Source organism: Sus scrofa, chromosome 13 (assembly GCF_000003025.6).
Source record: "Sus scrofa isolate TJ Tabasco breed Duroc chromosome 13, Sscrofa11.1, whole genome shotgun sequence".
NCBI classification, from domain to species: domain Eukaryota; kingdom Metazoa; phylum Chordata; class Mammalia; order Artiodactyla; family Suidae; genus Sus; species Sus scrofa.
In genome coordinates this window covers 59,674,375-59,689,293 of record NC_010455.5, presented here as the reverse complement: position 1 = coordinate 59,689,293, position 14,919 = coordinate 59,674,375, and the positions used below count along the sequence as shown (strand labels likewise).

General features: G+C 38.3%; 2 protein-coding genes across 5 annotated transcripts in view; one reads left to right on the top strand and one right to left on the bottom strand.

Moving 5' to 3' along the window:
• Nucleotides 1–14,919, bottom strand: part of TRNT1 (tRNA nucleotidyl transferase 1) — an 88,220-nt gene that overhangs the window by 46,761 nt on the left and 26,540 nt on the right. The window lies entirely within an intron of this gene.
• Nucleotides 1–14,919, top strand: part of IL5RA (interleukin 5 receptor subunit alpha) — a 41,028-nt gene that overhangs the window by 2,918 nt on the left and 23,191 nt on the right. For all 3 annotated transcript variants that reach the window (XM_013981906.2, XM_021069274.1, XM_021069275.1), the window contains exons 2-8: nucleotides 620–763; nucleotides 4,533–4,617; nucleotides 6,138–6,283; nucleotides 7,604–7,742; nucleotides 10,159–10,312; nucleotides 10,387–10,574; nucleotides 14,206–14,351. In XM_013981906.2, coding sequence (XP_013837360.1) covers nucleotides 4,545–4,617; nucleotides 6,138–6,283; nucleotides 7,604–7,742; nucleotides 10,159–10,312; nucleotides 10,387–10,574; nucleotides 14,206–14,351 — 846 coding nt within the window. In that variant the 5' untranslated portion in view covers nucleotides 620–763; nucleotides 4,533–4,544. The remainder of the gene's footprint in view (nucleotides 1–619; nucleotides 764–4,532; nucleotides 4,618–6,137; nucleotides 6,284–7,603; nucleotides 7,743–10,158; nucleotides 10,313–10,386; nucleotides 10,575–14,205; nucleotides 14,352–14,919) is intronic.

Sequence of the window (14,919 nt, the reverse complement as noted above, 5' to 3'; positions counted from 1 at the left end):
AATGTACAAAAATTGGCTGAAGTAACTCACTTGGTTTTATGTTCACTAATTCAATTTTTCACCCAAAACAATGTGAACATATTTCCATGTGTACAGAAGAAATGGACGGAATGGGTTAAAAAAGAAAGAAAGAAGGAATTAAAGACAGAGACAAAGAAAAATCAGAATATCTTAATACCCGATGAGCCTAAAATTCATCAACACATGAAAAGTGACTGCTTTTATAGCCATATGGATTACTGGATTTGATACCGATTTTAATGAATTATCATGCCGAATATATTATCTAGTACAATTTCTATTTCTTGTGAACGGGTATGTCCTCTTTCATAGTTATTGAAATAGGTTAATGTATGTAGCTATTTGCTAAAAGTGTGCATTTTACACATAAAAAAGTTTTGGAAATCAAATCACCTCATTTGTTTTCATTACATGAAATGCTGCTTGGGGAAATTGTTAGGCAAAGTACCAAGAATATGACACCTCCCCCAAAACAGCCCAGTCTTGTCTATGTGCCCAGCCTACCATGCTCTGCTCAAACTTGACCCTGTGCAAGGTTTTACCCTCCATCGCTTGGCTTGTTAAGGGGTGTGTATTAATTTGCCTTTATTCTGTATAGGGCCAGACATAGGTAGCGCCAGCCCTGTACACAACACTGTGTTGGGTCCTTGGGCTGCAACCACAAGCACAGATGTAATGGACATGGTCCTGCCTCTCCGCTACTGAGCATGGTCATGGGAAACAAGAGGATCGCAAGAGACAGGTATGCCCAGGAATTGGGGGAGCATTGGTGTGGGACGACATTGCCCCATGTGCAATTAGCTGAAAAGCATTTACCCTCTGAGAGATTTGCAGCCAAATCCTTCTTCCAGCATTTTCCAAATAGTCAGGGTGGCAACACAGTTTCTTCCTGTTTTTGTCTGGGGCAACTCTTTGAATCCTTGAGGCATATTTTAGGACCCTTCTAGAAAATTAATTGGATGCACAGTGGTAGTTAAAAAAAAAAAAAAAGTTGCATGCCATATATATGGTCCTTATTACTCACTTGTAATTTTAGGAGTGTGTACAATTTCTCACTTGGGGGTAATGCAATATACCTAACTAAACATGCATGTCACTTGCATTTGATAACATAATTTATTTTTTTTCTTCATTCCCCCAAAAGATAGGTTTTATTGCTGATTACACTGTACAGGGTGGGGGGAAAGAGGAAATAAAAGGTAAACTCTACTTTTAAGGGCTTAACAGAGCATGAATCCTCTCAGTTGCTTTTCAATTTCTGTACACTGTGGTTGAGTCTGGAATTTAGTTGTCACCGCAGCTGACTCAAAAAGATTCTCAAAAATGGGTAAATACAACTTTGGTTATAAAACAAATGTTCCAGGTAGTAAATAAGTTGAAAAGAGAAAGAGTGGGGAAAATATTCATAAGTCTGAACTTCAGTAGAATTTGACCAATTCTCAAGAACACTGGGGAAATTCATTGTAAATTGTTAAAACATTACCCAACTTTCTAGAAACATCCATAGTGCAAGAAATTTTGCTCCTGTTTTCTCCCAAATTTCAAAGAATATAACACCTACCAGAAGCCAGATTCTCAGAGGGCAGTCGAGGAATTTCAGATCAGTGCAATGAAATGTCACTAGAACATAGAGCCTATGGTCTCTCTGAGATGTTGAGCATGCATTACTAATGACTATGGGTAGGCAACACATGTATGCATCATTCTGCTGAATTTGAATCCTATTTTAACAATTTAATGATTTTCTGCTAGATTTTCCTTGGTAGCCATGAGAAGAATGAGTTGAACATGTAATTTTGATATATTTTTAAGGCAGCAAAGTAGCCTATTGTATACTGAAATATAACCCAGTTGACATCTATGTAACAGTATATCTGTAATTAAAAAGATGGTCCCAAGAGATTCAAGTTGGTTTTCCAGTAGGGGTGATTGCTATGTCTGGGACCGGAAATATTAAGGGGGCTAGTATTAATGAGGATGCAGGTTCAATCCCTGGCCTCACTTAGTGGGTCAGGGATCTGGTGTTGCCATGAGCTGTGGTGCAGGTCCCAGATGCGGCTTGGATCCTGAGTTGCTATCACTGTGGCATAGGCTGGCAGCTGCAGTTCTGATATGACCCCTCCTAGTCTGGGAACTTCTTTATGCCACAAGTACAGCCCTAAAAAAAAAAAAAAAAAAAAAAAAAAAAAAAAAAAAAAAAGTGGGGTCAACTGCCAAAACTCTAGTAGTACCCAGCCTTGTATGGAATTTATCCGGCTCACAGTAAATTGTCATTCTGGGTAATATTTGGACTAGTGTTGCGGATCTTATGTTGTCTATGGGACAACAATTTTTCTTTCAAAGTTATCCTTTTTAGCAAAAATACCACAGTAAGATGTGAAAAAAAAGGTGTGTGGATCTTTTATGGCAAAAAAATTTAATCACCTGAAAATTTTGAATGATCAAATTTGCAAAATAATTTCTGTTTTCTGCAGCTATAAGAATCCATAACAAATTCTATGGGAGAATGCTTGGTTATGTGAAATATTCAATTATCTCTGCACTGAGATAGTCTATAGTTTATATTACTTCAACAATTTAATTGGAAAAGATAAATAGATGTTTATTATTTTTACAAGTATGGTTATAACATACTATTTATCAATGTTTATTTTGCCAGTCAGTAAATTTTGGATTTTGCAGGAGTCACAGTTTTGCAGTTTTTTTCTCACCCAGAATTCCTATTAATGATGCAAAGTTAGAACATATGTGGTATTTCTAGACATGCTGACACTTCGAAGACCTCACCTTCTTAACTTGAAGAGGAAGCTATCTTTGTTGTTGTTCGGTGAAGATTTTTTTACTTTTGCTTCTCAGCCTTAATAAATGACCAATGCTTCCTTTTAATTCCTTAACAGCCTCACTTATTGAAACTTTAAAGAATTCTAGAATACCTGCCTTTATTGTCATTTTTGTTTTAAAAATTATTTTCCTACATGAGGTGAAATTATCAGAGAGAAAGAAAAGGATTATTTTTATCAAAAGTGGCATAATTCTGATCAGTAATACTTAAGCTTATCTGAAAAAAGAATTAATCCATTTATATGCTGTTTTTGTCTTCTACATTGTGACATGTTACTAATTTCATTACTAAGTTAAACTATGATAATTACTATTACAAGTCAAGCAGTAAAAGTAACTAAGCTTTTTTTTTTTTTCTTCTTGTACTTCCTGAATGTATCCATTTAGCCAAAGGTCTATCTTTTGTGGTTCTACCAGAATTATGTCTGGAAAAATACTAAACCATTTAAATGAAATTTTAAATTAAAAATTATATCATTTAAATTAGTATAGAACATGGATTTTATGGTTGGAAATACAAGATTAGGTCTAAGTTCCACTATTTACCAGACACATGATCTTTAGCAAATTATTTAACCTTTTATACTCCTTTCACCATTGTAAATTCGCTAAGAACTACCCACCAAATCATTGTGGACGTGGGTGTGGTGGGGGGAACACATGAGCAATAGTAGGGAGAACTCTTTGTAAATGCCAAGACAGCATGCAACAGGTGGGATATTATTTCAGTTAAACTCATATGAAAAATGCCTTTTGAAATTTTCAAAGAAACACTCAAGATTTCTAATCTCCAATTCCCAGCAAGAGAGCCTCAATTCTTTTCTTTCACATATTAAAAAAAAAAAAAAAAAAAAAAAAAAAAAGAGGCTGCAAGGACCTAACCTCTATTTCAGACTGCCACACCTGAGTTATAACATTTCTACTCTAGTTTCATTTTCATTGTTTGCTTATTTCCAATAAGTAGAAATATTGTTTTCTCCAGGCCTGTAACTATGTTTTCAATTCCTTTTATGGCCTCTTCCTTTTGGGGTTCACCAAAAAAATTCAGCCTCTCCAAAGTTCAAAGTACTATAAACTTATTCTAGGTTTGTGATAAAAAGTTTCTCTTTCTCATGTTAAAATTGTTTCAGATTTAAGTTTCTCCTCATGTTGGCTCATACCTAAATAGTTATTCTTGAAAATGGCAATGGTATTTATTTTCAATGTGATAACTGCCTAGGACGTTTACTGTTCAAAGATCTGCTCTTGTCACCCAATGAATATCAGTTCTCTCCTATTTTCTTTCCTTTGTTCCAGTTTTGCTGACTGTCTATGCCACAGGATTGCCTTTCCTCATCTGTTGTGTGTCAACAACTCTACTTCATCCTTTAGGACTCAATTTCAAAGTCTCTGCTCTTTTCATGCCCAATATAGATATTTAGTTGAGCAGTTTTTAATCTGGAATTACGTTTATTGATTTACACTTAATTCTGCTCTTGCATGATAGATCCACAATGTCAAGACAAAGTCTAAGATTTGTTCATATTTATATTTCCAACCCATAATAGAAAGTTCACAAAAGTTTGTTAAATGGCCAAGTGACTATATTTTGCTTTGGAGGGGAACTGCCAGTTTTTCTTAAAAATGGCAACAGGTGGCAACTTGGATTTTCATCTTTCTGTTTCCTGTAGGATGTGAGCAGCATGGCACCTGCACTGCTGATTCTTTTGGGGGCCACAGTGATACTGCAAACAGATTCACTTCCCAATAAAAATGGTAACCACTGTCTATTAAATTCAGTAATTTCTTTTTAAAAGTACATTACAAAAGGATAACATTAATTTCTCCCAAATAATACTCAATTAGGAAATCATCTACGATTTTTTTTAAAAAGAGGGATGGAATATTTATTCTTATCAGAATGCAAACTGTTTGAACATGTTATTTTTGAGACATCAAATTTGGCAGAGATGCAAATTCTATGCTGCTTTGGGAAATCATATTCCAACTGTAGGTATTCGGGCACTTACAGAATAAATCTGGAGCCGATGGCCACATTTGGAACATATTCTCATCAAGGGAACAGTTTAAAGTCCTCAGAACCAAAGAGTAAGACGCTTTCACAGTATTTTGTTTCAGAAATTTGTTGATCAATGCGTATAACTTAAGAAAAAAAAGAACTGTCGGATGTTTCCCCAACCAGCACCATCTAAGACAACTTTCTATGATAATGACAGTGCTCTATAGCTGCACTGTCCAATTTTAAGTGACTGCTGAGCACTTGAACTATGGCTTATTGAACTAAGACAATGAACATTTGATGTTATTTAAATTTAAATATGCACCTGTGGCCATTGGCAACCATAATGGACAGTATAGACAGAGCCCTAGAAATCTGTATGTGGCAAGTGTGAAGGCAGAGTCTTGGGAGGCTATTAAATATTAAAGGTCAGTGAAAACATCTTGATCATGTAGTAAATTAATCAAAGGAGGTTTTATAATTATATATTGTCCTAATTTTAGAAAATAAATTAAAAGTGGGATAAACATATGCCCCCCGAATAAGATATCACATGTTAATGCCACTCTTAGTGATAAGATTGAAGGTACAGTTTTCTTTTATTTCTTTTTATTTTTCCTTTTTTTCTTTGCTTTTTTATGCTTTCCAAGATTTCTAAAAAGAACAGGTATTGATTTTGTAATTTAAATGCAAGCTTTTGTTTCAAAGGCAATGTTAGAGAGTGGTTCATTAAGGGGGAAAAACGCTTTTCTCTCTATAAATGCCTATTTGAGTAATTTTGCTCAAAAATTTTTTTTACCTTGAATAAAAACAAGAAAAAAATCCATTTTACATCATGAGCCAGTATACATACAAATACATAATAACATGTATATAATGGAAACAAGAGGTTCATAAAACAGTACTTATTGTATTTGATGCATCTGGTATTTCTATTCTATTTTATTCTATGTCATTAAAAAAAAATTGCTAGCCACAAATTAATACATTATCACAGCCCACTACGGATAATGAACATTAGTTTGATAATTATGGTTATAGTGAATAAGAATATAGTAAAATATTCATGTTTCAACAAAAAACCTGTAGATGTTATGGGCAAATAAAAGATAAGGAATCAAAAGAAATTCTTAAGAAACTTTTTACCAAATTATTTTAGCATTATGGTTCTAATATCCATAATAAAATACTATGCAAAATATTTTAAAATTTATAAAGTACTGTCTATGTATAATTAAATGTGTGGCTTCTTTTTTTTTTTTCCCTTAATCAACAGCTGTACTTCTCCCACCTGTCAGTTTCACCATTAAGGTTATAGATTTAGCTCAAGTTCTTTTACATTGGGAGCCAAATCCTGACCAAGAACAAAGAAATGTCCAGCTAGGATATCATGTGAAAATAAATGCTCCAGAAGAAAAAGATGTAAGTGATGGCAATTCTTATTTAGAGTCAATCTTAATTTTGTCTGCATTTTCCTTATCAAAGGAAATTAAGTAACAGAAAGAAAGAAAGAAAGAAAGAAAGAAAGAAAGAAAGAAAGAAAGAAAGAAAGAAAGAAAGAAAGAAAATGAACTACTAAAGGGCAGTTTGTTACATTCCCAGTAGAACAGTGTGTCTGTTGAAATGGCTAAGAACCAGTGTCATGCCTCTGTTAAATAGCAGCAGAGCACATTTTAACTTTGGGGCAATTCTTCCACTTAAGAAAAAAATTAGTAACATCTGAAGTATAACAGATTAGATATTGGTTTTATATTTCCTCTACAATATCCAAAAGAAGCAAAAAGAATAGCTGAGTTAAATGGAGAGAGGGTAAGACGCCTAATCACAGAGGCCAAGTTCAAATCTTGGTTCAGCTACTTCCTGTCTTTACAACATTGGACCAGTCACTCAACCTCTCAGAGCCCCAAGTTCACTACAGAGATATGTTAAAGCACCAGGTCCCTTGTAGATGTGCAATAAAATTAAACCAAGGGAGAAGCAGTCAGTATTAACTACTTTTCAGTCAATATGGAATTTTAGAGAATTCTCTGTCAAAAAGTTATCTCTGGGGAGGAGACTGGACCTAAAGACCATGGTTAAAGGGAAGTGGAGCCTCAATTGTAATGTTTTGTTTGTTTTTATAAGAAGCATGTGTTTGGAGTTCCCACTGTGGCTCAGTGGGTTATGAACCTAACTAGTATCTGCAAGGATATGGGTTCAATCCCTGACCTCACTCAGTGGATTAAGGATCCGGTATTGCTGTGAGCTGTAGTGTAGGTTGCCGATGTGACCTGGATCCCATGTTGCTGTGACTGTGGTGTAGGCCTGCAGCTGCAGCTCTGATTCAACTCCTAGTCTGGGAACTTCCATATGCTGTAGGTGTGGCCCTAAAAAGAAAAAAAAAAAAAAAAAAAAAAAGAAGAGGAAACATGTGTTCATGCATCCTTGAAGAATCAGTTACTATATTTTTATCATATGTATTTTTAAACATATACAAATACTAGAATTGGGTAATTTACTTATTTGTTTTTAAAAACCATGTTATTTTGGTATGACTGACCTATAGAGAGATATACCTATTCAACGTATACAACTTTTTGAGTCTAGGGATAGGGACACACCCTTGAAATGTGGGTTTAATTTTTCCTAGCAAAACGATTTCATGACATTTTATTTATGTGCCTTGTAAAAAGTAGAAGAAAAGTCTTGTTTAATTAAAATAGTTCCCTTAAGGCCATTTCCCCTTGTGGGTTTTATTTTTAGTATGAAACCAGGAACACTGAGAGCAGACGTGTAACCATCCTCCATAAAGGCTTTTCAGCCAGTGTGCGGACCATCCTGTGGAACAACCACTCTTTCCCAGCAAGCAGTTGGGTTTCTGCGGAATTGAAAGTCCCACCAGGTAAGGCAGGCCTCCAAAAGTCCAGTTTTATATTTCAGACTTGGTCAACATGGGAAAGCCTGAAAGCTAACAGCTCACTTTTCTTTAGTCACCAATTCCTGCCCAGTAGGCTTTTGCCTCATCAACATCCCACCCAAGGTCATTATCACTTCTTGGTGTCATAAGCCATCCAACTGCGTCTGGCAGGTTCCTGCACACACAGTGTAAACTTTCACATTCCGGCTCAAAGGCCACAGGGTTGTAAGCAAAATCAGGGCCCATCAGGTCTCTCTTAATTGGATACTAGGACATCTTTCCAACCACCCCTTACATGACTCATCTGCTCTGCTCAGATGGATTTCTAACCATGACCTTATGCACCAGCTGAGTCCTGCCTTGAAGCTTTTGCTTTCCTGGGCTTGCTTTCTCTGCTGACTTTTCTGAATCCTTCAAAGCGCAGGTCCAGTCACATCTGCTCTGTGAAGCCTTTTATTTTTCCTCCTGGGCACTGAAGGTTGCTTTTCCTCTTAGAATTTATTCATGGGGTGTGCCACTCATTTGGCCTATACAACATGGCATTATTTATCTTTCATAAATAAATAGGTGTTAACTCTGCCACCTCTGACCACACATCCCTTCTGGACAGGGGCCCTGTCACATGCTTACTGCATCCAGTGTAATATAGTATATTCTGTTAGTGTGTGGATTTGCTTTGAATTCTGACTTCTCAAACCCAACAGAAGAGAAGCATTAAGGAGACCTTCCCATTCCATCATTAGATCATTAGATCATTAGATCATGTTGTCTGGACCACAGAGCAGCCAATGGCCTTGACCCCACTTGCAGAGACTAACCCAAGGCAGACACAAGGCCACAAACACAGGTCTGTGGGTTCCTGACATTAAAACACGTTTCCACCTCCCCATAAGGAGCAGGAGAGCATGCCTATAACATGCCTTTCAGAATTATATTTCTGCTACCCCAGTTGTTCTCCAAGTATGCCAATGCAGGTGAACACTAATGAAAAATTCATTATTTCTGCCTTGAGTTGGACTGAATTCACACCAAATCATTCCTTGAAAGGGAACTGGGAGACAGTCAGACTTCAGAAATTTTAAACTGCACTTGGGTAAGGACCATCTTGTCATTTAGTGCTTGGACAGGCTTTCACATATATATATATATATATATATATATATGCATTTGTAAATGAATATATATGCATTTGTAAATGAATATGTGTGCCTATGTAACGTGTATGTATGTATATTTACACACTCATGCATGTACATATCTACATACATGTACATACATCTACACCTACCTAAATACATGCATATGCAGCAGTGTATGGGGCTAATACAAAGCAGAATGACGTGACCTGGTATTCCTCTGTCTTTAACTCCTCTGCAGATAATAGGGAGCTCAATTCCTCTCCACCTTGAACAATGCTGGCTGACCATAATAAAGTGATTTTACAGTCTACTTAAACGAAGCTAAAAAGACCCATCTGATGAGGTGCTCCCTCCCTCCTTGGAGCCACCACAAGGCCAGGGTTTCTGCAGAATGCTCTAAAGGGCACCCATTGAGGTGATGACAAGCAGGGTGGAAATGAAAACAAGGCTTTCCTGACAAATAATTCTGGGAAATTCCAAGCGAAATGAACATGAAGGCGTTCCACTAAAAAAAACTTGAGATTTCCTAAAAGTCCTAGCATATTTTTATTTGGCTGTGCCCAAAGCATGCAGAAGTTCCCAGGCCAGGAATTGAACCTGCATCACAGCTGGAACCAGAGCCACTGCAGTGACAATGCTGGATCCTTGACCAGCTGAGCCACCAGGGAATTCCAGCTCTAGCATGTTAAAGAAGACTTTATATCAGGCTAGTGTGCACTGAGTCTCTGAAAAACTGGTGATATTTTGCAAGATTGCCAAAACTCCTTTCCTTCTGAGCAGCAACCTATGTTATTCATAAGGCATTTGAATACAACGTATTCAACGAATCACTCCATTCTAAGATGGAAAGTGGCAGTTGGAGACCTTCCTCAACCAGCTCTCTCATTTACAGTTGGAAAAACTGAGGCCCAGAATAGCAGGGAACAATGGTGTGACCGCTAGTTATTGACAAATGGCAGCATGAGAACACCCAGTTTGCTAAATACCAAGCTCCGAATGACAACAGTGCACCGCTCTTGAACTTTCATGCATGTCTGTCACATGCAAACCCTCCCTGCAAAGCACCCGCCAAACTTCTGGCGTCAGAAACAAGAGGGCTTAGTCATTTCACCTTCATTCCCCAGTAAGATGACCTTTTGCAAACAGTAGCTTTCTATAAATATGTGATGACAATTACTTTTTGATGAGGGATGAGAGTCGGAAGTACAGACTCCAGAAGCTCTCATAGCAATGTTTTGTTCTTCTTATTTTTGACTATCTAGGGTCTCCCGGAACCTCAATTGTGAATTTAACTTGCACCACAAACACCGAGGCATATAATTACACACACGAAAGGCCATACCAAGTTTCTCTTCACTGCACCTGGCTTGTTGGCAAGGATGCCCCTGAGGACACGCAGTATTTCCTCTACTATAGGTTAGTACCTATTTTTACTTATGTGAATGGCTTGTTTCCTCCAGCCTTAAAAACTTACAAACGTTCCAATTTAGGTACGGCTCTGTGACTGAAGAATGCCGAGAATACAGCAAAGATACCCAGCAGAGAAATATCGCATGCCGGTTTCCCAGGACTGTTATCAATAGCAAAGGGCGAGACTGGCTTGCAGTGTATGTCAACGGCTCGAGCAAGGAAGAAGCAATCAAGCCTTTCGATCAGCTCTTTGCTCTTCATGCCATTGGTAAGGCAGGCTTGACTCAAAGCCAAAATAACCAAATTGCAGAGTCTCAGCACTGAGAGAGGTTATAAAGATCATCTCCTTTGACTGCTTGTCTCATGTTAAGTGGCCATCTGGCCCCTGTTTAAAAACCACAGGGTCAAAGTTTCTCAGCCTCAGTATTATTGATATGTTTGGCTAAATATTTCCACGTGGGGCAGCTGTCCTGTGTCCTGTAGGGTTTTCAGCAGCATTTCTAGCCTCTACCTACTAAATGCCAGCACTACCTCATCCCCCCACATTAGGACAACACAAATGTTTCCAAACATTTTTTTCTTTCTTTTTCTTCCTTTGGCTGCACCTGCAGTACATGGAAGTTCTTGGGCCAGGAATTGAATCTGAGCCACAGCAGTGACCTGAGCCACTACCATGACAATGCCAGGTCCTTAACTCCCCAGGCTACCGGGGAATTCCCAGACATTTCTAAATGTCCTCTATGGGGTAAAATCTCCCTTGGTGATAGTCACTGCTCTAGGGAAAGTGAACTCACAGCTGAAAGGAACCCATATCATCTCTTGGCAGTTTCAACTGTTTTGTAAAATTTCTGTCCCAGGCCCAGTGATAAACTGGTACCACCCCCAAACATATCTGTTTCCTTTTCCCACAAGATGTTCCTTCAGCTATCCGAAGGCAGCCAGGCTTCCCATTCTGGGATCTCTCCTCCTCCAGCTACCAGCCCCCAACTTCTCATGCAGACCTCAATGGTCCTCCTTTGTTCTGGACTGTCTCCTCTGGATGTTCTTTTTTCCTTTTTTTTTTTTTTAGGCATATGGAAGTTCCCAGGCTAGGAGTCTAATTGGAGCTGCAGCTGCTGGCCTACATCACAGCTCATGTCAACACCAGATCTTTAACCTACTGAGCAAGGTCAAGGATTGAACCTGTGTCCTCACGGATACAAGTCAGGTTCATTACCGCTGAGCCACAATGGGAACTCCTCCTCTGGAGGTTCTTGAGTTAGAATGTCTCTCTCACCCTGTGATTCTCAGATCTGAGCATATTATTTAAGCTTTCACTTGCTAAGTTCTCAAAAATGAGGATTTTTCTCCTTTATCCTATTTACTCGTATTAATGAAACTCATCAGGAGCCTCTCACATAGCATTTCTAGTTCTTAAGTTCCAGATTACAGTAGCACTGTGGTTATTAGCATAGGCTGTGGATCAGGCTGCCTGAAGTTGAATCCTGGCTCCTCCACTGACCAGCTGGATGACTTGAGACAAGCTGGTCATTTCTCTGTGCCTCAGTCTTCTTTTTTTTTTTTTCCTTTATTTTTGTGCCTCAGTCTTTTTAGCTGAAATATGGGAAGATATCAATACTTCCTACAAGGGGAGTTCCCCCTGTACCTCAGCAGTAATGAACCCTATTAGTATCCATGAGGACATGGGTTTGATCCCTGGCCTTGCTCGGTAGGTTAAGGATCTGGTACTGCTGTGAGCTGTGGTGTAGGTTGCAGACACGGCTCAGATCCCTTGTTGCTATGGCTGTGGTGTAGGTTGGAATCTGCAGCTCCAATTCAACCCCTAGCCTGGGAACTTCCATATGCCACAAGAACCCTAAAAAGAAAAAAAAAAAAAAAAAAAAACTTCCTACAAAGTCTTGTGACAGTTTTGTTAAAAATTACAAAGTTCTGAGAGCAGTGCCTGGCATAAGTATTCAACAAATATGCAAAATATTATTATTTAAAGGACATGGTTTGGCATGTGACATCTATCTGTATTTTTACATCACACACATATATATATATATAGGTTGTGTGTGTGTGCGTATATATATATCAAATAGAGTATAATTTTGCTTCAGAAATCATAGCATTTGCTATGAGGTTATACAATTATTTTCAATAGCATATTTCTTGGGGATTTCCTGTTGTGATCCAGCAGAAATGAACCTGACTAATATCCATGAGGATGCAGGTTCGATCCCTGGCCCCACTCAGTGGGTTAAGTATCCGGCATTGCTGTGAAAGGTGGTGTAGATCACAACACAGCTTAGATCCTGAGTTTCTGTGGTTGTGGTGTGGGCCAGCAGCTGCAGCTTCAATTTGAACCCTAGCCTGGAAACTTCCATTTGCCACAAGTGCGGCCCTAAAAAAGCCAAAATATAAAAGTATATCCTTAGACTACCTAAAAATGTCACTGTCATGAAAACAAGTAATAAAAAATGCTGAGGAGGACCTGGGAAACAATGATATTAATATGAAAATGGACACAACCTGGGACAGACCACAGGCATTTATTTTCTTGTACAGTATTCATTTTACTGAGGCCATTTCATCAGATTACTAAAATAACTAAATACTCTCTTGGTGAAAATTTTGGGGCTTAGAGAATGGCAGGCTCTGGATCCGGTGGGCCCAATTCTTAGCTTGTCCCTCCGAGTCAGTGATTGTGAGCTCTAAGTCACATAACTTAAGACAAAGCCACACACTTAGAAATAACTTTCATTTCCATCAAATAAACAATCAGGAAAGAACTACGGAGTTATAAGACAAATTTAGCTCAATCTATTCTTTCTAGGTAGGTGAGAACTAAATCTCCACAACAAACCCAAAGAAGATACACAAAACAAAGTGAGCTAAAACTGAGGCACAGAAAGGGGAAGTGATTAGGCCAGCCACACACCTGCTCAGGACTTATTGGGGGCTCCAAGGCAATTTCTCCCCAGGATCAAGTGCACCCTCAGACTGGTCCGACCTGAGAAATAAAAATGGATGGTGAGGTGGGTCTTGCCATAGGCTGAAGGAAAAGCCATTCAATGCCATGTGAAGTGGGAAGCCCTAAAGTTCACAAAAGAGCACTCTCCTTTAGTATGACAGGACAGAAGTCATATGTGAGCCACTGAAGTTCTGGACCTTACAGATTCATTGAAGAAATCATGCTGGTAAACACTTCATTTTTTTTTTTTTTTTTTTTTTTTTTTTTTTTTTTTTTTTTTAGGGCTATAGGTGTTGCATAAGGAAGTTCCCAGGCCTGGAGTCAAATCAGAGCTGCAGCTGCTGGCCTAAGCTACAGCCACAGCAACGCCAGACCCAGGCTGCATCTGCAATCTACACCATAGTTCTTGGCAATGCCACATTCTTAACTCACTAAGCGGGGCCAGGGATGGAACCTGCATCCTCATGGATACTAGTCAGGTTAGTTTCTGCTGAGCCACAACAGAAACTCCTAACAAATTATTTTTTTATTAGAGTAGAGTTGATTTACAGTGTTGTGTCAATTTCTGCTGTACAGCATAGTGACCCAGTCATATACATATATACATATGTTCTTTTTCTCATTCTATCTTCTATTGTGGTCTATCCTAAGAGATCGGATATAGTTTCCCCTGCTGTACTACAAGACCTCATTGCTTATCCATTCTAAATGTAGCAGTTTGCATCTACCAACTCAAGCTTCCTGTCCATCCCACTTCCTCTCCCCTCCCCCTTGGCAACCACAAGTCTGTTCTCTGGCCCGTAAGTCTGTTTCTGTTTTGTAGATAGGTCTTCTCAAGTATTTAAAATATCGCACAAATGAACCTATCTTTGCAATGTCCTGAGGAATGTGAGTGGATCAGCCTTATCAGTGTTGATCACCAGCCTCTTTTTCTCTAACCCAGATCGGGTAAATTCTCCAGTGAATGTCACAGCAGAGATTGAAGGAACCTGCCTCTCTATTCAATGGGAGAAACCAGTTTCTGCTTTTCCAATCCATTGCTTTGATTATGAAGTGAAAATTTGCAACACAAGGAAGGGTTATTTTCAGGTAATTCTTCAGCTCATGCTGATATTCGATGACAGATTTATTTAGAAACATTTAAGCAAAAATATTGTCAGAGACTGCTCTGGTTACAGCTTGGCATTAACAAAGTCAAAGGTAACTTCTGTCTACCCAGATTTTACGGAAAGAAATAAAACCTTACTGGCCTATTGTCTTGAAAGGACATAGTTTTTGTTGTAGATAATGCAAATAAAGTTCATCAGTACTACTGTTGGTGAAATGGTGCAGCTGCTGTGGAAAGCAATATGGGGATTTCTCAAAAATTAAAAATAGAATTGTCATATGACCCAGCAATTCTATTTCTGGGTACATATCCAAAAGAATAGAAAGCAGAGTCTCAAAGATCTCTGTGCATTCATGCTCAAGAAGCATTATTCGCAATAGCCGAAAGAAGGAAGCAATTCACATAGCCATTGACAGATGAGTGGATAAACAAAATGTGGTTTATTCATACAATGAAATATTGTCAGCCTTAAAAAGGAAGAGAATTCTGACATGTACTACATGGATAAGCCTTGAGGACAGTATTCTAAGTGAAATGAGCCAGTTGCAA